The following is a 26,062-nucleotide window of genomic DNA, read 5'->3' on the forward strand; positions in this document are numbered from 1 at the left end:
TCAGAATTTCCGGTAAAGGATGATCAACCTGTAGTTTTGTTAGTGTTTACAAGATTCAGGAAATCTATCTCCTCTCACATTTCCTCATGATGTTTCCCTGTATGTCATAGTACTTTTGAGCACCCAAAAATGCATGAAATAATACATTAAATCCTTGCCAACCTAATGGAGATATCCAAGAGATCCACCAATAGTTTCACATCAGCAGTATGCATAATGATTAAATATTTGTGTATTATGTGATCACTGCCTGCCAGTCCATTTACCATTTTAAACAGTTCATTGACCTTGTAACACATGGATGCTTGAGAGGGAAGACTGAAATTGGTAGCCCAAGTACAAAGGATCCCCTATCACTTCTTCTTAAATGAAAATGCTTTACCCATTTCGTCTTTTATCTCTTAGACAGAAAACACTGACAGCTTGTGATATGACATATTTTATCTCATTTGTAGGGGAACGTATGCTGTTGCCTTTCCCACTCCTTTTTGACTCTGTCAGATGGTTTCCCTTTCCCCGATACCCTGGTTTTTAGTTTGTTTTTTCCTTCCTCTTTCATTTCCTCAGCAACATGGAATTACAAATTAAATTATGTTGAAGTATCTTGTCTCGTAGAGCTAATGCATTGTGTCTCTAAAAATGCTTCACGTTTATAAATAGTATTTCAGCTAGCTTTTGTCGAATGTTTGTTTATTTAAAACATTTCTAGACTACCTTTTAGGTCCTAAATAATGATCTACAAATGTTTTTAATGCTAAAACCCTCAAAAGCTGTCTTTCAACTCCCATTTTATAATATATCAATAGCAGTGTTAAATAATAAAGTGCCACAGTGTTAACATTAATACAAGCAAGATACAACCCAGCAAAAAAGACAATAAAATCAAATAAATAATTATACATAAGACATGGTGGAGGCTCCTTCTTTGGAGGCTTTTAAACCGAGGCTGGATGACCATCTGTCTGGGGCTTTGAATACAATTTTCCTGCTTCTTGGCAGTGGGTTGGACTGGATGGCCATGAGGTCTCTTCCAACTCTATGATTCTATGAGTCTATATCATATATATAGCAGAGAAGGCAGTGATAAACACCTGGGTCTCTGACTTGTTTGAGGTCTGTTCTTGATGGGAAAATTGACATATCTTTCTCCCACTGAAATGGAGTTTTGAAAATATAGAACTACTACTGAAAAGGTCCCCTTCATTGTGTTCCTGTAGATCAGAGCTTTCCAAACTGTGTGTCATGGCATGTTAGTGTGTCAACTGCATTGTGTAGATCAGGCACAGGCAAATTTTGGCCCTCCAGATGTTTTGGATTTCAACTCCCATAATTCCAAACAGCCAGTAAGTTGTTAGAAATTGTGGGAGTTGGAGTCCAAAACAGAGGGCCGAAGTTTGTCCATGCCTGTTTTTTGTTTGTTTGTTTGTTTTTTGTCGTGTCAGGAACGACTTGAGAAAGTGCAAGTCACTTCTGGTGTGAGAGAATTGGCCGTCTGCAAGGACATTGCCCAGGGGACGCCCGGATGATTTGATGTTTTTTATCATCCTTGTGGGAGGCTTCTCTCATGCCCCCGCATGAGGAGCTGGAGTTGATAGAGGGAGCTCATCCGCCTCTCCCTGGATTCCAACCTGCGACCTGTTGGTCTTCAGTCCTGCCAGCACAGGGATTTAACCCACTACGCCACCAGAGGCCATGCTTGGTGTGAATAAACATAACAAGACATCTCTAAATCTATATGAAACAGGCAATATCAGTTTGCATGTATTTTTATGCAGCAAATTAGTATGATGCACGAAAAATATGAATGAAATGTTTACATGAGATAAGTTGTGTCCCCAGCCAATTGTGTATGTGTCCGTATCTCTTATGAAGGGTTCTTTTTACATCCAGTTTGCTAATAAAACTGAATTATTGGGTTGCAAGGTGATGCAGTTCTAAAAAGTGTGCCACCAACATGAAATGTTTGCAAAGCTCTGCTATAGATGATCATGTAAGTCAGACCCAGATATTGATCTGAGATTATGTACAGGATGATGGTGGTTCTTCAACTGACTTGATCATAGATTGTTTAAACTTTAGTTTAGACATGGGGTCTGGATTATTGGGTTATAAGATGATGCATATCTAAAAAGTGGGGCTGCCCTTGAAGATGGCCTGGAAGCTTGAACTGGTACAGCAGGCGGCAGCCAGGCTCCTTACTGGAGCAAACTATAGGGAGCAAACTATAGGAAGCATACAACACCCTTATTAAAACTGCTTCATTGGCTGCCAATAAGTTGCCAAGCCAAATTCAAGGTGCAGGTCATGACCTATAAAGCCCTAAATGGTTCGGGCCCCGCTTATCTTCGCGATCGCATCTCCTTCTATGAACCGGTGCGAGCTCGAAGATCTTCTGGGGAGACCCTCCCCTCAGTCCCACTACTGTCTCTGGTGGGGACGAGAGAAAGGGCCTTCTCAGTGGCAGCCCCCCGTCTCTGGAACGCCCGTCCAAAGGAAATAAGACTGGCCCCATCCCTTCCCTCCTTTCGTAAGAGCTTGAAGATCTGGTGGTTTCAACAAGCCTTTGAAAATGACCAGTTCTAACTCAGCCCCACACATGGTCTAATACTGCCTTATTCCTACCAGTTACCCAGATTCTTTCCTCTAATTGGCCCCGGAATGAACAGCCACAGACCCGTACCTAATATTATTGTTGCCTGCCATAGCTTTGCACTTAATTCCTGGGCCCCCTATAATTTTTGGGTTTGCACAAATTTGGCCCAGCCTTTTAAATTTTTAATTGCCTCGAACAGGCAGGATTACTTTTAATATATGTGTGTTATGGCGACAATTTTTATGCTTATATTTTGTTTGTTAATCTTATGGTTATGTTGTTTTTACTCCCCTCGGAGAGATGGAACGGTATATAAATAAATTATTATTATTATTATTATTATTATTATTATTAAGTGTGTTACCAACATGAAATATTTACAAAGCTCTGCTATAGAGGATCATGTAAGTCAGGTCCAGATATTGGTCTGAGAGTATGTGCCAATGGTTCTTCAACTGACTTTGTATCTTGTCAAACTGACTTGATCATAGATTGTTTAAACTTTACTTTAGACAAATGGGGTCTGGGAACACACCAGTGAAATTAGTACAATATGACATACTTGGATTGCCTAATCCACACCAGTGCTCTGGTGAATTTTATATGAGTTTGTATAAAATTATATATACAAAACTATCTTTAAAGGCATCCCCACACAGAAGACATTATACTATTCTATCTTAGATGTCCCTAAAAGACATCTATAATTCCCTGGGTACTTGACAGAATTAAAGAAGCCTCAACAAACACATTTTATCAGCCTTTCAGTCTCAGTTCGCTGTATTTCCATGTCTATTCCTCCTCTTTTGCAAGACAAACACAGGGAATGAGAAAATCTGGAAATTCCATTTCAGTGTGGCCTTCTACTGGATTCAGTGTTTCTGTCTTTACTCAGATTGAAACACAGGTTACAGTTAAATGTCACAGTGACCACAGTGGACATGCTTACATATGTAAACGGAGACCCTGAGTCATCAGCATCTTATCTTTCATAGCTAAAAACTGTTAGGTGGGAATGCTATACATGTATAGACTGGTACATGTATAGACTGGTACATGTGGTTAAGAGCAGTTAGAAAAAAGATTTGAACCTCTGACCAGTCGGTTTTCAGTCCTGCCAACACAAAGGTTTAATCCATTGCGCCACCGAGAGCTCCTCTGGGATGTCTGGATGGAGCTTCTGGGAGTTGATGCCCAGGGTTGAGAAACTTAATTCATTCTCTGTTTATTTTGACAAGTGGCCATGTGCAGATGTTCATGCGCACATATATGGTTGGAAAATTGAGCAGAGAAGGCTATGACCAGATGACCTGTATACCTGAGTCTAGGTGTAATTTTGGACAGGGAATTCCAACATTCCTGACTTCCCTCTCTATAACTTAATTTATATAAGGCTTGGAAAGGGCAGTGCTTCAAATGGAACAGTAGTTACTGTGACTTAGAGTTACAGCCAGCCCTCCATATTCATGGATTTTGTGTCCATAACTATGGCTTGAAAATGCTAAAAATAAAACATCCAAATTCAAATCTCAATTTTGTCATTTTATGTAATGGGAAGCACTTGCTACATCATTGCAGAAAATTGGAGTTGAATGTCGACATATTTTGGTATCCAGGTGGATCCTGGAACCAAACCCCAGTGATACCAAGTACTTAAATGCTTAATGCCATGGTATGTGTGGTCTTTTATTGATTGTTAATACAGTATTATCAGATGGCACTTAACAATGACACCAGCATGGCTGCACTGTAAACTACTGTACATCAAATTTCCGAGATACAGAGCATAGAAGAACCAGAACCCAATGAGGAAATAGTTGTCGAATGTGGAAGGGAGGAAGAGCCTGCATATGATCCTCTAGTGCACACTAGTCATAGAGCAACATTAAAGTATTAACCTCCCAGTCTTCAGTTCTAATGCTTTAAAACCAATCTTTCTTATCTTGCCAGCTGCCCCTGTAGTTCGCTAAAATGTGTTATGGCTCAAATTGCTTCCGGAAGGCTGCATTCTTTGAAAAATTGTTTTGTCGCAGGAGTAATTTCCTGAAACAAAATTACTAGCTCTGCTGACCAGTCATATTGAGTTAGGTGTCCTAAATGACAATAACCCAATCCCTGGATTCTCAGGTTACATTGGTCAGTTTATAGTTGCAATCTTTCCCCCCCCCCTTTTTTTTTTACACATCCTATTTTGTTATTCTCTTGATGTACTGGGAACATCTGTGCAGTACAGCATCTGGAAGGCCATACTCTGCTCACTCTTCTTTTAAGGTGAAGCTGCAAACCATTCTGCCTGAGTCAGCAGTAATTCTCTCCTCCCAAGTCCAAGTTTTATGTTTTTGCTATGCCTTAAAATACTTGTCAGGAAAGGGGCTTCTTTCTCTTCCAAAATGGGGTCACCTGGTCTAATCCTCTGTCCATTTATTCTAGATTTGAGGTTTCCCTGTAGTGAATATAGGAGGGTTGGAACCTTAATAGTGGCAACACTGCTGTAAAGACGCCACACAACGAAACCAAAGAATGTCGCATATACCACACGTTAGTTACATACCAACCTTACCTCTGAGCAAAAAGACTTGCCTTTCCTACATCACGCGCGTGCGGAGTAACGCGAAGAACTGAGCCTCATATTAGCTTGCGGTCTAAAGTAAGTGTCGCAATGTTTTCGAAACAAGAACAATGGAGTTGGATAAAGATTGAATGTGCCGTACAGAGGTCGTACAGCAGGACAGTGTCATCAACGTCTTCAAGAGGCTTGCGGGGAATCTGCATTGCCTTACAGAACAGTGGCAAGGTGGGTAAAAGCCTTCAACAAAGGATGCCAAAATGTGACAGACATGCATCGGCCAGGTTATCCTAGTGTCAGCAAAGCGGAAGTGAATGCTGTTGCCACACTCATAGACAGTGATCGATATCATACAATTAGTGAGCTGGCCCAAAACACAGGATTTGCACATACGACTGCTCCACATTCTGAAGGAACACCTGGGCATGAGAAAAATTGCTTCATGATGGGTTCCACATAATTTGAAATGGCTACAATACGATGCTACTTGTACCCACTTGGAACGTGATGAGCGCAAAGGAAAGGCTTTCTTACGCCGTATCATTACGCTGGATGAGACTTGGGTCAGATCGTACCAGCCAGAACTGAAATGCCAATCGAATGAATGGCATCATTACGGGTCACCACAAAGTTCGAAATTTCGTCAGACCCCAGCAATGTGAAAGTTATGGTGATTCTCGTGTACGACTGTGATGGTGTCATCCTAACACATACCGTTTCCCACATCAGACCGTCAATGTGCAGTATTACCACTCATTTTTGGAGCACCATTTCAGACCAGCTTTGAGAAAAAAAGGCAACACTTTCTGCAGAACGCCCCTATCATTTTGCATGACAATGCTCAGCCACATACAGAGCAAGCTGTGGCTGATTTGCTCGATTGATGGGGTTGGGAAGTGCTGTACCATCCACCATACTCCCCAGACTTAAGCCCCTGTGACTTTGACTTAATTCCTAAGATGAAGAAACCACTTCGTGGCATTCGCTTCAGAACTGTTCCAGAGATTCTTGCAGCAGTAGACAGCTCCATTCGAACTATCAACAGAACAGGTGCTGCAACAGGTGTCCTACGACTTCCACATAGTTGGAAACGGGTTGTACACAATGCTGGCGACTATACTGAAGGACTGCAAAACTTGGTGGCATGTATCACTTTTGTATTATATGTAAATAAATATTTGCCACAATTAAACCCTCGTAGTATAGGTATTCCTGAATAAACTCCTTCCCTGTTTGGCACAAATCTTCCCATGCAAAGCAGGTGAACGTATCATTGAATGAAACATGCAGCATAATCACAGGACGTCTCAAACCTACAGCTTTGGATAAACTCTACAAACTAGCTGGCATTGCCCCCCCCCCCCCCCCAAATGCAATGGGAAATTGCTTATGTGAGAGGAATATGGTTGAGCACTGAAAATCATCCGCTGCTATCAGCCTCCTCCCAGTAGACTCAAATCAAGGAAAGGCTTCATGAGAACCACCACTCCTCTTAACATTCCCCCAACAACAGCAAGAGTCTCCCTCTGGGCAGCTAAACCAGGAAAACCCAATTGGATGGCCCCCCACAAGGGTCTGCCTCCAGGGGCAAACCAAGAATGGGCAACTTGGAAGTCCCTGAACAGACTCAGAAGTGGAGTGGGCAGATCAAAAGACAACCTGCCAAAATGACACTACCTCGAAGAATCCTCCACCTTGTGCGACTGTGGAGCGGAACAGAAAACTCCGCATCTGTATGCTTGTCCGCAATGTCCTACCTCATGTACAGAGGAAGCATTGTTTGAGGCTACAGACAATGCGGTCACTGTTGCCTGTTTTTAGTCAAAAGATATTTAGCCACTTTTGCTCCTTCTATTTTTATCAGTTTTATACTAATTTATGCAATGTTTTTGATATGAAATAAATCAATAAAACTCCTTTGTATCTACTTCAGCCCCTTTGGGGCAATTTACAGCTGCTATGGATGCATTTCATGTTAGTTTTAAACATGCTGGAAAAATGTACACTTTGCACTCAGGTGAAAGTACACTTGATCAGTGTGGTCCATGTTCATCCAATCAGGTGTTAATACTAGTTCTTTCATTATATTATACTTGGTTATTCTTATTTCATATCAGAAACGAGAAAACCCTAAACTAAATAAGAAGTCATGCCAATAAAAAAGAGGCCTCTGCTAACTCAAAAACCTAGGCTGTCAGATTTTCAAGCAATAATATTTTTATTACCAAATGGATTCACGCAGGTCATTCTGTTATTGCATTGAAAGTAAATGCATTTAGAAAATCTCATGGTCTCTGTTGTATGAGAGCAATGTCATGTTAGCTTCCATGTAGGTCATCTTTTGATGTTTATCTTGAGCTAAGAGATTTACACCTTCACAATCTTACAGTATTGATATCTCACTTGTAGCTAAGGGCTCATGACAAGTACCACCCAAAGTGCAATTTTACTGGAATTACCAAGATTTTGTATGCTTCTGTAGCTTGGAAAGTTCTTGATACCCCACCAGAAGACACAAGAATCTCACCTCTTCTTGTTTTAGTAACGTATCTATGTACAACATCCAAGGTGCAATGTCATATTCACAAATATTTTCCATCCCCCTGAGTGAAGATGAGGGGCTAGCTCACCAACGTAGGCTGCAGTCTTATGGGCGCTTATCTGACAGCAAGGCTAAATGAGAAGAGAGGAGTTTAATTTGGGAGCCAATCCTATTATTAGGAAGAGCGATCCAGTTGCCTCAGGTGGCAAATGCTTAGTGGTGAGTACAATGGCACAGGCCCCAATTTCTTCCCTATGTTGGAGGCTGCTGCAATTATGTTCCAGTCCATCTGACCTGTGTCTCCAAACTATACAGATGACATGAAGGAGCTGTAGACATTCTTAGTGTTGCCTTTTATGCGTAAAATGAAACAGTGGGAGATCTATCTTGCACAACAAAAATTCTTGAGCTGAACCTGCTTACGTCTTAGATATAATTGTGTAGTATTGGTAGTATTGTGGTGGTGCAGCGGATTAAACCCCTGAGCTGCAGAACTTGCTGACTGAAAGGTCAGCAGTTCAAATCCATGGGATGGCATGAACTCCAGTTGTTAGCCCCAGCTTCTGCCAACCTAGCAGTTCAAAAATATGCAAATGTGAGTAGATCAGTAAGTATTGCTTCAGCGGGAAGATAACAGCGCTCCATTCAGTCATGCCAGCCACATGGCCTTGGAGGCGTCAACGGACAATGCCAGCTCTTCAGCTTAGAAGTGGAGATGAGCACCAACCCCCAGAATTGGGCACGACTAGACTTAATGTCAAGGGGAAAAACTTTACATTTAATGGTCCATCTCCGTTACTTTTTTAAAAAATAGATAAAGAGTGACACCCAACTTTGGGCATGAATATTGGGTGATCTTGCTGCACAGAATGCAGCTTGCTGTAATAGATTTTGTTTCCCCCATACCTGTGTGTTTGTGCACGCACGCACGCACGCACTTGTGTTTTCTTAATGTCTTGGCTGCTATTTTTGTAAATTGTACGCAGGTGGTGCCAAGTTATTATGATATCTTTCCGACTGGAAAGAGTCCTGGGAAGTTGTGTTCAGCTAGAATTTGAAAAGGAAGAATATTTTATTAAAAGGTGTATTACCTACCAAGACCTGTTCTGATCCCAGCAGGAATGTGTCACCTGTTCATTTGCTCCTAGGGAAGTCTCCAGATTTGAATAAGGAATTAGCTGGCTTTGTTTCCCTTCTAATGAAGTAGCTGCAGACAAAGTACCATTTAGTTCCATTTTAAAATAACAGTAAAAACTATTCAAGAAGATGAGTTTAGAAGATGGTGTTTTTTCTGTCCATAGCCTGGTTATCACAACCATTTTTCTGTATTACAGAATATTGTTTATTCTGTAATATAGATCTTTTTATCAGACATTGGCTATCAAACAAGTGGACTGAAACAGGTGCTTACGGTTTTAATTTAAATGTTATTTTAGGATTTTTAGAGTGCCTTTTAATCATATTTCCAGGGTAACATACCAGAAAGAATAAAACCTTTGAAAAAATAAGTACAAAACAGCTGATACCAACTGAGGCAGTTTCCCACATTCATAATATATAGTGTGTTGGAGTTATACTTATAGCAAGGCTTACATATTGATGAGTGGGAGAGTACTTGACTACCTAGGTAGACATTAAGATCTTTCTGCTTTGAATAAATTACAGTTTGCTTATGTTTCCAAACCTCGATCTCGAAATCATTACTGTATTTCAACTTGCAGCCATGAGATTAGTACCAACCCCACCAGTTTTCTTTTTAATTTCATTATGCATGCCAACTATTATCAGGGGTAATTTTTGATTTTATCCCAAACTTCCAAATGATTAGATAGAATGTTAATGATTTAAGGAAGAATAGAAAATTAATACTTCAAATTGAGTCAAATAATAATTTGCTTTGATAAAAAAAATATGGTAAGAACTGAAAACATTGATGTACCTATCTGTGTAAGGTTTCTGAGAGAAGCAATTCACCCTATTTTTTTTGGCCAAGAAAATGGAAACCTGAAGTGTTCACGGGGCAGAAAAAACAGACTTTGGGCCACATGCGACTCCAACGCCAACCAGAGAACAAGTGTTCCTACTGTAAAGCAATAAGTCCTGTTTTCAAAGGTTTTCTTGAGCTGAAATCATGGGGTCCTGCCAGACCTTGTAGACTTACTAACATTAGCCACAAACAAAACCATTGTGATAATCAGGTTATTGATATTTGCAGTTGCTCACCAGATCATGTCTTTCCTTTTGGGGGGGGGGGGGGAACAAAGCATCTGTGTTTGGAGACATGATTTATTCTTTTGTGTGTGTGTGTGTGTCAGGAGCGACTTGAGAAACGGCAAGTTGCTTTTGGTGTGCGAGAATTGGTCGTCTGCAAGGACATTGCCCTGGGGACGCCCGGATGTTTTACCATCCTGTGGGAGGCTTTTCTCATGTCCCCACATGAGAAGCTGGAGCTGACAGATGGGAGCTCACCCATCTCCCCAGATTCAAGCCGCTGACCTTTCAGTCAGCAGTTCTGCTGGCACAAGGGTTTAACCCATTGCGCCACCAGGGGCTACTACAATTCATTGCTTCTTCATTCAACAGTTATCAGTATAGAAAACTGGAATTGGTTTCTCCTGATCTTAAAAGCAAAAGTTAATTGTGCAAAGAAGGGACAGTGTCTCTGTGTGTGAGAGAGAGACAGATCAGTTTGATCTAGATGCATACCACACGTGACTCACTCATACATACAGTATATGGAATTAGACCACCAACAATGCATGGTGCCACCTTCACAAACCATTCTACTAACCCACACTACCTCTTGGAAATTGTTCATACAACTTAACTTAATCCTCTCAAGCTCATGAGAACACAGGGATTAAATTGTGGTGTTGCCGAAATCTGTCTTTAATTACAGAGGCTGTATCTATTTTGCTTCTGGTTTCGGTTTGCATTGTCAAACAGTTTAATCATCCAGTTTTATCCACACGACAGTTTCTTGTCTTGCCCTGTGAAAAACACTGTTAGGTGTACGCACACCTTGTCTCTTGTTTAGCTTGAATGGCAATTTCAGTACAGAAATTCCAAATTGGGAGAGTGTTTTGAAACCCTTTAGGACTATTATGAGGTGAGAAGTCTCTCAGTAAATCCTCCCTCGATGCACTGGGTGTTAAACTCAGAAACATATACTTCTCCTGGCTTTACAATTGAACTTCAGAAACATAACACAGGCTTGGTAGTCTTTCCTCACATCAAATAATTTATTTTGAAACAAGCACGAGAGTGTATAGGAATTAAAACATAGAAACACATATATGTATTTTGCATGAGGAGTAAGAGCATCTCTATTAAGCGCTTCCTTTCAAATTACATTGTAACTTTCTCTCTTACACTGTGAAATGTAAATGTGGAAACAAAACTCATCAGTAACTGTTAGTGATGCTTCTTTATGAGGCAATATTTGTATAATGTCCAAACCAAGTTACAAACAGGTATATTAAACTAAAAATGGGTTCTAGATCCTATCAGTTTCTTCTGGTATTCCAATTTTTGGGGGGGCCCTGTTCCCTATTGTGTGCTTGATTGATTTCTTCCCTGCTTTCTCCTGATACAGGACTAGTGGCAATTTACAACATAGGCTAAATTGTTAAAACAAATGAGATACCAAAATGTTAATAGCATTAAATAACCAAAGATAGCCTTCTCCAGAAGATTGCAATATGCAGGTTCATATGAGAAGATATGGTTTTGATGATAGTTTGCATCAGAGCTATATGTGGGGTTTTATATTCTGTGGCCATCCTTTTGAATTGCTAGGGAGGTATTTGCTGTTATGGAAGAAGAATGTAATACAGTATGACCCTGTATCTACATCTACATGAAACCACTGGGTGAGGTCATCCAGAGGTTTGGAGTTTGATGCCATCTGTATGCAGATGACACCCAACTCTATTACTCATTTCCACCCAATCCCAAGGTAGCTGCCCAGGTCCTAAACCAGTGTCTGGCAGCTGTGATGGGATGGATGAGGATTAACAAAGTGCAATTCAATCCTGACAAGACAGAAATCCTCGTGGTCAGTCATGTGGCTGATTGGGGTATAGGGCAGTTGTCTGTGCTCAGTGGGGTTACACTCCCCCTAAGAACACAGGTACACAGTGGCTCAGGTGTCACCAGTGGCCGGACCTTCGCACATTTAAAACTTGTGCACCAACTGCACCCGTACCTCAAAAAGCCCTGGTTACATTTTGGATGGATTGCTGCAATGCACTCTACGTGGAGCTACCTATGAAAACAGCTTGGAAACTGCAATTAGTGCAAAGAGCATCAGCCAGGCTTCTAACAGGAGCTGACTACAGGGAGCACGCTACTCCCTTGTTAAAGCAACTGCACTGGCTGCCAGTGTGATTCCAGGCCCAATTCAAAGTGCAGGTTATTACCTAAAAAGCCCTAAACCAGTGGTTTGCAACCTGTGTATCCCCAGATGTTTTGGCCTACAACTTCCAGAAATCCCAGCCTGTTTACCAGCTGATAGGATTTCTGGGAGTTGAAAGCTAAAACATCTGGGGACCCACAAGTTGAGAACCACTGAGCTAAACACTTTAAGGTCCAGCCTGTTTGTGTAACCGTGTCTCCCCCTAGGTCCTACTCAGGCCTTAAGGTCCACCATAGAGGCCCTTCTCACAGTCACACCACTCTCACAGGTGAAGTTGATGGGGACGAGGGAGAGGGCCTTCTCAGTTGTGACACCCACCCCCCCACCCCCGGCTCCGTAAACGCTCTTTCCAAAGAAATAAGATTGGCCTCCATTCTAATGACTTTCAGAAAATAACTAAAAACATAGATGTGGAAGCAGGCCTTCAACAACAGTTTACTACAATTTAAGTGATGGAGGCTTTTAAATTGATTCCAATGCCAACTGGATTTCAATTGGTTATTAATAGGAGCTAGTTTTTTGCCTCTTATGTATAACATATTTTATTCTAGCACAATTTTTTAATTTTGTGATATTTTGATGTTTAATATTTTTATGGCTGCTTTTGTTTTTATATTCTGATTTGTTGTTCTGTGTTGTTTTGGTTGTTATTATTACTATGTATATTGTATTTTTGTTGTAAGCCACCATGATTCACTTTTGGGAGAGGGGGCAGGATACACATAAAGTGTGTTTATTATTTATTTATTTTATCTATAGACCCAGTATTTGTACTTTTATTTATCCATGGCAAAATGTGTAATCTCTAGGCATTTCCTAGATCCTCCAGCACAACGTTATGGTATTCTTGAATCCAAAGTCCTTCATTTCATTATACACCATTATCTACCATTTTGCCTATCTGTGCAACAAGGTACACACAGCTATGGAGTCATGCCAACACACTAAAATTAGACCTTGAGTTGTAGAGGTCTCTGAATAGGAGACTAGTCCATCTGTCTTTGCTTTGGAATCATCAAAGTGGCCCATTTAAATTCCTTTTTGTAAATCACATTAAATTGCATTGTGTTCTTGTTGTATACATTTCTCTTTTTAAAAAGCCTATTCTGGATTATCTGTGTAGGTTGGTTCTAGAAACCTTGAAAATCACTTCTTCTGTCTGCACTTTCAATAATGCTTTTAGCTTTTAATTGTTTTTAGCTTTTTAGATAGCATTGTCATTGTTTTGTTTGGTGAACCACTCTGGAAACGGTTAAAGGGATAGCTGAACGCATTTATAAGTAAAAGATACTTTTGTACAAAGAACCATTCTCACTTGCAACCCTTATCTTAATTGGTTTCAGCTTAACGGGATGCCAGTGGGCGACATGGGGAAGCCACTACTGGGCCACCAGAATGGAGGCAGCGAGCCAAGCCTGGTCCCAGGAGCCAGTGGCAGGACGATTGGGGTCCTGGGAAGTGGAGACTTTGCCCGCTCCTTGTCCATGCGCCTGGTGTGCTCTGGTTTCAAGGTGGTGGTTGGAAGCCGGAACCCCAAACGCAGCGCCAGCCTCTTCCCTTCAGCCGCTGAAGTGACTTTCCAGGCAGACGCTATCAAGAAGACAGATATTATCTTTGTGGCAGTTTTCAGAGAACATTACACCACACTCTGCGACCTCAGCGATGAGCTGTCCGGCAAAATATTGGTTGACGTTAGCAACAATGCGGAAATAAACCATCACAAAGAATCAAATGCGGAGTACTTGGCATCACTTTTCCCAGCATGTACTGTCGTCAAAGGATTTAATGTCATCTCAGCATGGACCTTACAGTCAGGCGCCAGGGATGGCAATAAACAGGTACTACTTTTCTAGTGCTTTTATCCGTTTTCTGTAAGTATCATCATACCTACAAACTCCAAAAGGAAGGAAAAGTATCAAGGATGAACATGCCCAAAATACTATGGTGCAGGTTGAGCACCCCTTCTCCAAAATGTTTGGAACCTGAAGTGTTTTGGATTTCAGATGTTTTGGATTTTGGCATACCTATATTTGCATATTCATACATAATGAAGCATTTTAGAGATAGAACTCAGGTCTAAACACGAAATTAATTTATTTCAAATAACCTAGCCGAAAGGTATGTTTATGCAATAATTGAAAATAGTTTTGTGCACAAAAAAAAAGTTTATATATATTGAACCATCAGACAACAAAGATCATATCTTAACCACAAATTTGATTAATTTTGGATTTTGGAGCATTTGGATTTCTAGATAAGGGATGTTCAATATATAATTCTCACCCTTCCCACCACCTGCATATTTCTCTTTAGAAATTCTGTCATGTTCATGTCTGTAAATAAGTAATTTTTGTGTCCTGTCAGGCAACAGACAATCTAGTGCCTTGCACACATTTTTACACCTCAAGACTCTTAGCCTTAAATAAAACAGTACATTCTGATCTTTGTAACTGTGATAACTTACAGCCTAAATCAGGAATGGCAATCACATGGCTCTGCAAATGTTGCTGGGTTGCAACTCTGAAGAGCCCCTAGCTTATGTGGCCAAAGGTGAGGAATGCTGGGAGTTGCAATCCAACAACATCTAGAACAGTGGTTCTCAACCTGTGAGTCCCCGGGTGTTTTGGCCTACAATTCCCAGAAATCCCAGCCAGTTTACCAGCTGTTAGGATTTCTGGGAGTTGATGACCAAAACATCTGGGGACCCACAGGCTGAGAACCATTGATCTAGAAGCAGTTGAGAGCCAGCATAGTGTAATGGCTTGAGCACTAGATAACAGCTCTGGAGTCCACGGTTCGAATTCCCTCTCAGATAAGGAATCTCACTGTAGGTAAGTCACACTCCCTTATTCTCAATGAGAAGTAAAGACAAACCCATCTTCTGTACAAATCTTGCCAAGAAAACCCTGTAATGAGGGGTGCCATCAATAAGGGCCACAATAAATCAGAAACCTTTTAAAGGCACAGAGTATCTGGAAGGCTACATGATTCTCACCCCTGGCCTAAATCCAGTTTCATTTTCCAACTAGAGTAGAAACATTGAATCAATGTTTATCATTAACCAATGAAGCAAACTGGATTTACCAATTACCAAGATTTAAACAGGTCATTAAACATGGCTGTGTGCAAAATTTGTTCCCCAATCCATTGCTCCAGGTGCTAAAGCAAGCAGAATACCTCGGGCAGACAGGCAGGCAACCCTGACTGAATAATAATGAAAGAGAAAATGGGGAATTAGCACTTCAGCTTAGACCTGAGAAGGTGTGCCTCTACACCAGCACCTTCTCCCTCTTCCCCCACAGGGTGCAAGGGTGCCAATGTGCACATGGCTCTTACCAAAAAAGACGGTGGTGGGTTTCTGTCAACCCACTGATATCCCTTGTATGTAGATGTAAAGAAACTCAATTGAAACTTAGACAATTTGAAGCATTTTTAAATGAAGTGAAAGTCTTCACCATAAAGCCTTGTGGGTGTTCATGGCAGTTCTCTGGCTCATGTCCTAAAGCTGATGCTAACGTTTCCTCATAGGATGATGGACTTTCTATCTTTGGAGATCTTTGAACAGATGGCTTCTTTCAGGAGTCTGTTGGCGCAGCAGGTTAACCACTGATCTGCTGAATTTGCTGACTGAAAGGTTGGCAGTTTGAACCCGGGGAATGCTGTGAGCTCCCACTGTTAGGCCCAGTTTCTGCCAACCTAGCAGTTCAAAAACATGCAAATATGAGTAGATCAATAGGTCCCACTTCTGCAGAAAGGTAACTGTGTTCCATGGAGGTGTCTACGGAAAACACCGGCTCTTCAGCTTAGAAATGGAGATGAGCACCCACCCCCCACCCCAGAGTTGGACACAACTGGACTTAATGTCAGGTGAAACTTTACCTTTACCTTCGTCATATAATTCTACATGGCAGGGATTGGATTAGATGGCCCTTATAATCTCTTCCAACTCTAGGAGTCTATATTTCTCCGGTTCTGTTCAAGACAGCAATACAGGAGTGTTTCGCTAACAAATTCCCAGGCATGTGCCTGGAACAGCTTGCTAGCTTTGTTGTGCATTGCTCAGATTCCTTTAGTCGTGCCCTTTTCCTCTGCATCTTGTTTTGGTTTGCTAGTCCTTCACCTCCCTTCTGTTTGCCACAGGTCTTCATTTGCTGTGACAACCAGGAAGCCAAACGTGCCATCGGGGAAATTGCTCATATGCTGGGGTTCACACCCGTGGACATGGGCGCCTTGGTTGCAGCCCGTGAGATTGAGAACATCCCCCTCCGCCTCCTCCCTGCATGGAAGATCCCTGTCTTCTTGGCCCTGGGTCTCTTTCTCTGTTTCTACACCTACAACTTCATTCGACAGGTTTTGCACCCGTACATCCTGGATAAAAAGAATAAGTTCTATAAGATGCCCGTGGAGGTCGTCAACACCACCCTGCCTTGCGTCGCCTACGTCATGCTCTCCCTCGTCTACCTGCCTGGAGTGCTGGCGGCTGCCTTCCAGCTCTACCACTGCACCAAGTACAAGCGTTTCCCAGACTGGCTTGACCAGTGGTTGCAACACAGAAAGCAGATAGGGCTGCTGAGCTTCTTCTGCGCAGCTCTGCATGCTGTGTACAGCTTGTGCTTACCCATGCGGCGGTCCCACCGGTACCTGTTACTCAATGAAGCCGTCAAGCAGGTACTCTGCACTTACTACTTCATCACACTAGAGAATGAATCCACTTTAAATCCAGTTTCTGTCTTCAGAATTCTGGCATTTGTAGTTTAGTGAGGCTGTTAAAAGTTCCTCCCTAAACTACAAACCCCCAAATTCTGCAGGAGGCAGAAACCGGATTTAAAGTGGATTCATTGTCTAGTGTGACTTATCCACATTGACCTGTGGATAAATTGACTCGGGTTTTTTGAGCCATTTTTTTACTAATTTCTTTAGACTGATACATATACAGTAGTTCTTTGGAAGCCTGACCAGGAGTCTTAGGATTAATGAAAATTACATTCATAGGGTTGTGATAAGTTAAAATAGGCATAACAATAAATTCCAAGAGCAACAAAACCCTTCGTATTAAATGAATTTATTTATGTATTTTTTAGTTAGCTAGTTACATTCATATCTCAGTGAACTCAAGGCAGCATATATGGGCTCTCTCTGTATCCCTACAACAACTCTGTGATGTAAACAGAGAGAGAGACTAGTTCAAAGTCACACTGATATTATTTCCCACCTAGTGTTGCCAAGTTTTGAAAATAGCAACAGGGGACAGATCAGATTCATGACATTGAGAGCTGGAAATAAGGAAGTTGCTGTTAACAAAGTTTGTAATCAACCTGAATCTATATAAATAAAAATGTTCATAGAATCCTGAAGTTGGAAGAGACCTCATGGGCCATCCAGTCCAACCCCCTGCCAAGAAGCAGGAAAATCGCATTCAAAGCAAAACAAATCTACTTTGTGGGATTAACATAACTCTAAAACCACTGGACAAATTGACACCAAATTTGAACACAATACATCTATCAAGCCAACAAGTGATCATCACTCCTAAAAACACAGCAGAAGCGACTTAAATAGCCAAAAAACAAAAATTACATTGCAACACATGCACAAAACCACATATATATACACGCAAACACACATATATACATATACACATATATATATACACACAAAAAACAGATATACACAGACTGGGTCACAGCAACACGTGACGGGGTGGCTACTACCAAATGAAAATACTGGTATTCTATGATTCTATTCCTGGTTCTTGACAGGAGATTGGACTGGATGGCCCACGAGATCTCTTTCAACTCTATTATTCTATAATGATTTCAGTTAACTTGGCATGGATTTATTTTTGAATTAACACATTGTCCACATTCATACATCACATGAAATACACATTTCTTATGAAGGGCTCATAGCCCAAAATAAGGAATGTTTTTGGCATCTTGTTCATTCTATGGAAAAGGAAAAGCTTTCCAACTCTAAAATAGAGAAATACCTCATATTAAAGAAGCCATTGTGATATAGTGGTTGATTCCTACTGTGTAGAACAGAGTTCCCCAGTTGGCCATGGAAACCATTGGGTGGCCTTGGAGCTTACACACACACAACCTCTGAAAACCCTATGGTAAGGTTTAGCTTAGTGTCACCTTAAGTCCGAAAATATCAGAAGGCATACAGCAACAAACCTGTTGACTTAAATATCTGCTTGTCTCTAAAATAAGGGACACTGGCAACTCCACTCCAAACCCTTACTATTACACCATTTATATAACCAGGTTGTGAGGTTTCCAGGCTGTATGGCTATGTTCCAGAAGCATTCTCTCCTGACGTTTCACCCACATCTATGGCAGGCATCCTCGGAGGTTGAGGAGTCTGTTGGAAACTAGGCAAGTGAGGTTTACATATCTGTGGAATGATCAGAAAAAAATCTTGTCTGTTTGAAGCAAGTGTGGATGTAATTGGCCACCTTGATTAGCATTGAATGACCTTGCAGCTTCAAAGCCTAGCTGATACATACCATAGATGTGGGCAAAACATCAGGAGAGAATGCTTCTGGAATATGGCCATACAGCCCGGAAAACTCACAACAACCCAGTGATTCCGGCCATAAAAGCCTTCGACAACACATTTATATAACCATTTCCTGATTCTTAGACCTGCCCAACCATTTGCTGGATACTTTTTTAAAATGACATGGGATGCAAGTGTGTGCCTCCTAACTGATGACCAACCCAAATTTGGTACAAGTCCCACAACAGAGTCCTAATTATAGCTGTTTCTTTTCTGTGACTCTTGTCAACAGATCCCAGCTGCGATTTCTCTGCCTATTTCTTTCTTTTATCGTCCTCTCTTTTAGCTCTTTTCCAAGCGACATCCTTGCCTCAAGAATCACATCGATTTAATAAAATAAATGGATTGGGCCTAAGTGTCAGGCTCCGTAATATAGTACAAATCCCATTTCTTTTCCCCCATTAGCCTGAAACATGTCTCTCCTAAATGCACTTAAACCAAATCCCATTAAGCTGCTGAGCAGCCAAGTTTGCAGAGAGCTGTGTTTGTGGTCGCAGTATGTAACTGGAGCTGACTCCCTATGTCAGTGGCAAAGCAGGGACAGAGCTGGCAAGCACCCACATGGTTGGAAAGTCCCCCAGAGGGCAGGGAGAACGTGGTGGGTGTTCTGGACCCTCCTGTGTAAAAAATCACATTTCACAGGCATTTAACTATGGAGATGGGGACCAAGAATACTCTTTCTCTCAAATATACTTCTCTGTCTTTTTTATTCCAGCTGTCAGCTTCTCTCACATAGGGAAATGTGGAATCAGTTATTCATTTACTTTTTGTGCCACAATTCGTTCTATTCAAGGGCATCCGATGGCCAAGGACAATCACATTGTTTCCTGAGTGAGGGCAGCAAATGGTACCCCCTTCCTACTTCCACCTTCCTCAAGGGACAGAGTCTGTAAAGCAGGGGTAGGCAACTGTAGAAAGCTATGGGGACACATTAGCCCTCTCGGAGACCTCCATTTTCTGCATAAAAATAAATATTCCTCCAAACATATCTAAGGAGTGTGGGGGCATGAACATGTTGGAGCATATTAGAGCAAGTAATATTAATTGAGCCCCCGGTGGTGTAGTGGGTTAAACTGCTGAGCTGCTGAACTTGCTGACCGGAAGGTCGGCAGTTCAAATCTGGGGAGTGGGGTGAGCACCCGCTGGTAGCCTCAGCTTCTGCCAACCTAGCAGTTCAAAAACATGCAAATGTGAGTAGATCAATAGGTACCGCTTCCGTGGGAATGTAAGGGCGCTTCATGCAGTCATTATGGACATCTGACCTTGGTGGTGTCTATGGACAATGCTGGCTCTTCGGCTTAGAAATTGAGATGAGCACACACACTCAGAGTCAGACACGACTAGACTTAATGTCAAGGGGAAACCTTTACCTTTACTTATATTAATTGAACATTTTGGCAAAGCGTTGTTTTGTTCCAGGCAATTGTAAGGCTTTTAAAGAAGAAGGTTTTTAAGATCATGTCAGGGGCTGCTGTGGTTTTATATGTTTTTATGTATATTTGTTTACAGCATTTTACCGCCACAGTTAGAGGACCGCAGTTTGAGTTGATGTTTTATATGTGCATGTGTTTTATTTTATTGTATTTTACATTTTGCTTTTAGGCGCTTTATGCTGTATGTGAGCTGCTCCAAATACAGCTGTTACAGGCCCAGCGCGCGACAGAACAACGGGATATAAGAATAAAGTTATTATTATTATTATTATTATTATTATTATTATTATTATTATTATTAGAAATACAACAAGATGAGTCCACAGCAAACAAGATCACTCTTCTGGCTGTTGTATTGGATCACACGCCAGACACTTCCCAAGTGTCTAAGACTATGTGATCTATCGGCAAATAATGCTTGTTTAAGTGTAGGCCATAGTCTTTAGGCACTGCACCCAGTGTGCCAATCACCACTGGGACCACCTTTACTGGCTTGTGCCAAAGTCTTTGCAGTTTGATCTTTAAATCCTCATATCGTGTCAGCTTTATTATTATTATTATTATTATTATTATTATTATTATGCATTTAATCTGAATTGTTTTTAATACTAATTATGTTTAATTCTTTTGTAATATTTATATAGTGTTAATTGTATACTGATTTTTTATGTTAAGCTGCTTTGAGTCTCCTGCAGGAGAGATAAAGCGGAGTATAAATAAATAGAAGGAAGAGGAAGGGGAAGGGGAGGAGATGAGGCCTACGCAAGACTGTTTTTTGGGTTTTTTTGCTTCAGCTTCTAGGATAGTTATTCCCTTACAAACTTCTAGGATAGTTATTCCCTTACAAACTCCAATTCGTTCTATTCAAGGGCATCCGATGGCCAAGGACAATCACATTGTTTCCTGAGTGAGGGCAGCAAATGGTACCCCCTTCCTACTTCCACCTTCCTCAAGGGACAGAGTCTGTAAAGCAGGGGTAGGCAACTGTAGAAAGCTACATCTCAAAGAATACAGACACACCTTGCATTTGAAAGACATACATAACTTATCCAAGAAGGTTATTCCCAAGCACACTGCATCTCAAGGGGAAAAATTGCATTTAACTAACATGAAGCCAAAGACAAAAAACAACAACAACCCCATAACTCAGTGTCAGGGATGGTAATTGAATATAGAAGACAGTTTACCTCAGAAGGCAGAGGTAAATGTAAAAGAGCAAATGTAAAAGATCGTCCTTTTGTGAGAGCATTGGTGCAAATCCATTTTCTCACCAGAATAGATAAGCACTAGTTTGTAGTTAGTGGCATAATTTAATGGCATACATTGGAGTAGAAGTCAACCATGTGCTGAATTATACTCTGACAAACCAGGCAACAATTGTTCAGGATATACCTGTTTCAGGTCCACAGTGTATAAGAACATGGAGCTGCGGTAGTGCAGTGTGTTAAACCTTTGTGCCAGCTGAACTGCTGACCTGAAGACCTAAACATTGCCATTTTGAATCTGTGAGACAGGATGCGCTCCCATCTGTCAGCTCCAGCTTCCCATTCGAGGAAATGAGAGAAGCCTCCCACAGGATGTTAACATATCCAGGTGTCCCCTGGGCAACATCCTTGCAGATGGCTAATTCTCTCACACCAGAAATGACTTGCCTCACAATCTCTGAGGATGCCTGCCATAGATAAAGATGAAACGTCAGGAGAGAATACTTCTAGAACATGGCCATACAGCCCAAAAAACGTACAACAACCCAGACTTGCAGTATATTCTCAAGCTGCTTCTGACATGATTTTTTTTTGGTCGTGTCAGGAGCGACTTGAGAAACTGCAAGTCGCTTCTGGTGTGAGAGAATTGGCGGTCTGCGAGGATGTTGCCCAGGGGACGCCTGGATGATTTGATGTTTTATCATCCTTGTGGGAGGCTTCTCTCATGTCCCCACATTAGGAGCTGGAGCTGGTAGAGGGAGCTCATCCGCCTCTCCCCGGATTCGAACCTGCGACCTGTCGGTCTTCAGTCCTGCCAGCACAGGGGTTTAACCCACTGCGCCACCGGGGGCTCCTTCTGACATGATAAAAAAACTGTATAAAGAGAGTAAAATGTAGTACAACCTGCCTGCCCCCATGTCTGAAAAAAATATGTTCTTCCAAGGTATTTTTCAGACCTCCAGTATGATTCTGTGGTATGCTTCCACTTGAGGTTGATCATAGAGTCACGATTGAGAAGCTGGAAATGCTAGACTTCTCCTGCCCCTTCTACACTGCCCTTATATCCCAGGATCTGATCCCAGGTTATCTGCTTTGAACTGGATTTTATGAGTCTCCAATGCCATATAATATGCAGATAATCTGGAATCAGATCCTGGAATATAAGGACAGTGTAGAAGGGGCCTCTCTCAGTATCTTCTAAATCCTCCAGCATAATTCTAGAATACAGGTCTTCTGGAAGTGGTTCATTTAAATAGGATTTACTATTATCCATGGTTTCAAGTTCCCATGAAAAATACCCCCTGCCATTGCGGTGGTCATACTGTATGTGTCTTCAGCTCTCTTAATTTATCCTTTATGTTTCTGTCGTTGTTCCCTCAGGTGGAGAAGAAAGCCGATGCCTGGGTAGAGGAGGAAGTCTGGAGAATGGAGGTCTACATTTCTTTCGGCATCATGGCCCTGGGCTTGCTCTCATTACTTGCCATAACTTCCCTTCCTTCCATCTCCAACTCTCTCAACTGGAGGGAATTCAGTTTCATACAGGTAAATGTTACAGGGCACGGTCCTCAGTCTATTTTCTCTGAGCCAAACCAAGCATGACTTGGTAACCATTCCCCTATCTGTTCTGTCAATACCGGTATTTTATCAGCAAAAGGAGTGCTTGGCTCTTCCTCCTTGTCAACACACAGTCAATTGCTGCAGTCACAAGTCTCCTTTCCTGGCTTCAGCACTGAACCAGAGGGAGAGAGAAGTAACTAAAGAAAATCTCATAGGAAATGAGGTGCAGAGGGAAGGGTTCGGCAGCCCTTTTCCCACCCACTTCTTACTGGAGCAAGACTTGCAGCCTACCTTTTATATGCGGAAAAGAATTTACTCACACTTTTCTGTGTAGTTCAGCTCTCATAGAGACACAGGACATCTTTTAGTCTCTTCTAACTTAACATACTAGCCAATATCTAGATGCATGAGCTTTTATGTGCTCATTCTTCAAGTGCATAAAAGTCTATATTTCAGCAAATTGTGGGAAAGGATTGCAATAAGGGATGAATCAAAATAAATTGAAGTTAGAAAAGCGGAGATGTTTAGAAACTGGTCAAAGTTTTGTTCTCGTTTATTTTCCAACTAGCTTGGGGACCCGGCGCTGCCCGGGTTATTTGAGAAAGGAATTGTGTATCAAGGTTGGTCTTTATCAGTTATGAGTGGCCTGTGAAATTGGCAGCCAAACTTGGCACACATGTTTTGATGTTTTACCATCCTTGTGGGAGGCTTCTCTTATGTCCCCGCTTCTTTCATTAACCTTCTTCACCACCAGGGGTCCTATTGAGGCTGGCCAATCAGAGACCATATGCAAATTTCCTTTCCACTCTCAGCCACTTGAGGACGTTGGAGTTTTCAGGATGGCCAATCAGAGACCATATGCAAATAGCACCACAGTGGCAGCCAATCAGAAAGCTGCCACAAACTCCTACCTACGTCCTCCTTCCTCTGTCCTCCCTCGCACACAAACATTGACTTTTATTATATATATAGATTAGCCATTTGTCATTTTACAAGTGTGCGTGTTAACTTAGGATCAACTGCATTTTGCTGAACCAGAAAAAGTTATTCCATACATTTTTTATTATCATGTCAGAAGCGACTTGAGAAACTGCAAGTCGCTTGTGGTGTGAGAAAATTGGCCGTCTGCAAGGAGGTTGCCCGGGGGACGCCCGGATGTGTTACCATCCTGTGTGAGGCTTCTCACATGGGAAGCTGGAGCTGACAGATGAGAGCTCACCCTGCTCCCCAGATTCAAACAGCCGACCTTTTGGTCAGCAATTCAGCCAGTCGGCACAAGGGTTTAACCCAATGCGCCACTGCGGCTCCTATTCCATATATTGATGTTTGACATCGGACCAGACAGAACAAATCAAATACAGCAGTGTTTCTCAACCTATGGGCCCCCAGGTATTTTGGCCTACAGCTCCCAGAATTCCCAGCCAGTTTACCAACTGTTAGGATTTCTGAGAGTTGAAGGCCAAAACATCTGGGCACCCACAGGTTGAGAACCACTGAAATACAGCTTCTTTTGTTGAGTCGGACTATTGGTCCTTTTTGCTCAGTTTTGTTCCTCCCTGATTGGCTGTGGCTCTCCAGGCAGGAATCCTTCCAGGCCATCCTTATAGAAGCAAGGGGCTGGATTTGGAATGCTTGGCTTTCATAATATGCTAATATGCATTGTTTGCTCCTGAGCTACTGCCCTTCATTTAAGTGGCCTCTGGGTCCAGATTCCCTCTGTGGAATGTAGAGTCATCTTGGAATAACAGCTTCACTTCAGATGCTTCGGAAAAAGTTTTCACATTGTCCACATCCAACTGAAACCCCTGGTGATGCCACTGGGTTTCAGAAGGGACAAAGACATAAGTAAAATCTTCAATATTTCTTTAGTATGATTATTGTTGCTGAATTAATTATTTGATTAAAAATTGTGAAACTTTTTTTTAATGCAACTGATGTTCTGTAAGCTGACTGGAAGCATTTTTTTAAAATGCAACCAATGTGCTGTATGCTGACTGAAAGGAGCCCCCGATGGTGCAGTGGATTAAACCTTTGTGCCGGCAGGACTGCTGACTAGAAGATCAGCAGTTCGAATCCAGGGGTTGGGATGAGCTCCTGTCTGTCAGCTCCAGCTTCCTAGGCAGGGACATGAGGCAAGCCTCCCACAGAATGGTAACACATCTGGGTGTCCCCTGGGCAACATCCTTGCAGACGGTCAGTTCTCTCACACCAGAAGTGACTTGCAGTTTCTCAAGTCACTCCTGACACACACATAAAAAAGCAGACTGGAAAAATGGCTTTCTGCGTTGCTCCCTCTTGTTTTAACGTAAAATAACTCTCTCAGCTGGTTTTGAAAAAACAAGAAGGAAAATATTATTTTTTAAAAAACTGTAACTAGAAATATTGAGAGTCCCAGAGACTACAAAAATTATTTTACAAATGTAACTGTTATTATCCCTAAAATGTCCTGAATGTGAAACACAACGGGAAGGAACCCGTAACCCTTTAGCTATTTTAAAATGTAACATCCATCAGCCGTCTGCCCCAAGCCAGCATGTTCAGTAATAAAAGGTTATGGGAATTGGAATCCCAAAGCATACCTGTGAAAGAAGCAAATGGCACAAAAACCATATTTCTGAATCCCAGAGTTACCCCACAGACAAAAGGGACTTTTACATTAGGTATGCTTGTCTTTGATAGAAACAGGAACCCAAATGTGGAGGAAATGTAGTGTGTTATAAGGTCTCCCAGTTCCGGAGATGAATCCTGGTGTCTTAGCAAAATCAAACCATGCCTCTGCTTGCTCAGAAATTGCTCTGCAAATCCACTTAGATCCCTCTTCATTTCCTGCCCTGACATTTCTTCCTGAGTGCCTGCTCTGCTTGTTGTACTAGTCTTAGAAGTCAGAGATGCAAATACCTTTCAGGCCATTTTGCAGTCTCTCTTGCTGCCAGGCAGGGAATGTTTCTTCCAGACAAATAGCCAGCTCTCTTTCAGTTCAGCCAGGCATAACAGGAGTGTAGGTAAATTATGGACAATTCCCATTCATCCCCCAATTCAGCACTTCAGAAAATAATCCACTTTGGTCTGAAGCTCCAATTCAAATTGAAATTCAGAAATCCAAAGTTTTACCCAAAGTTCATTCACTATTGCTGAAAATCCAAAACCTCGCATTGATTATTTTTATTTTTTCTGCTAGAATTGGA

The 26,062-nt window shown here is 41.7% G+C and overlaps 1 protein-coding gene across 1 annotated transcript in view; it reads left to right on the forward strand.

Annotated features, from left to right (window-relative positions):
* STEAP3 (STEAP3 metalloreductase) overlaps positions 1-26,062 on the forward strand; it is a 48,076-nt gene that overhangs the window by 14,999 nt on the left and 7,015 nt on the right. The window contains exons 2-4 of the mRNA XM_060775497.2: positions 13,462-13,956; positions 16,259-16,786; positions 22,701-22,862. Of these exons, the coding sequence (XP_060631480.2) occupies positions 13,471-13,956; positions 16,259-16,786; positions 22,701-22,862 (1,176 nt within the window). The 5' untranslated portion in view covers positions 13,462-13,470. The remainder of the gene's footprint in view (positions 1-13,461; positions 13,957-16,258; positions 16,787-22,700; positions 22,863-26,062) is intronic.

Source organism: Anolis sagrei, chromosome 1 (genome assembly GCF_037176765.1).
Source record: "Anolis sagrei isolate rAnoSag1 chromosome 1, rAnoSag1.mat, whole genome shotgun sequence".
In the NCBI taxonomy this organism is placed as follows: domain Eukaryota; kingdom Metazoa; phylum Chordata; class Lepidosauria; order Squamata; family Dactyloidae; genus Anolis; species Anolis sagrei.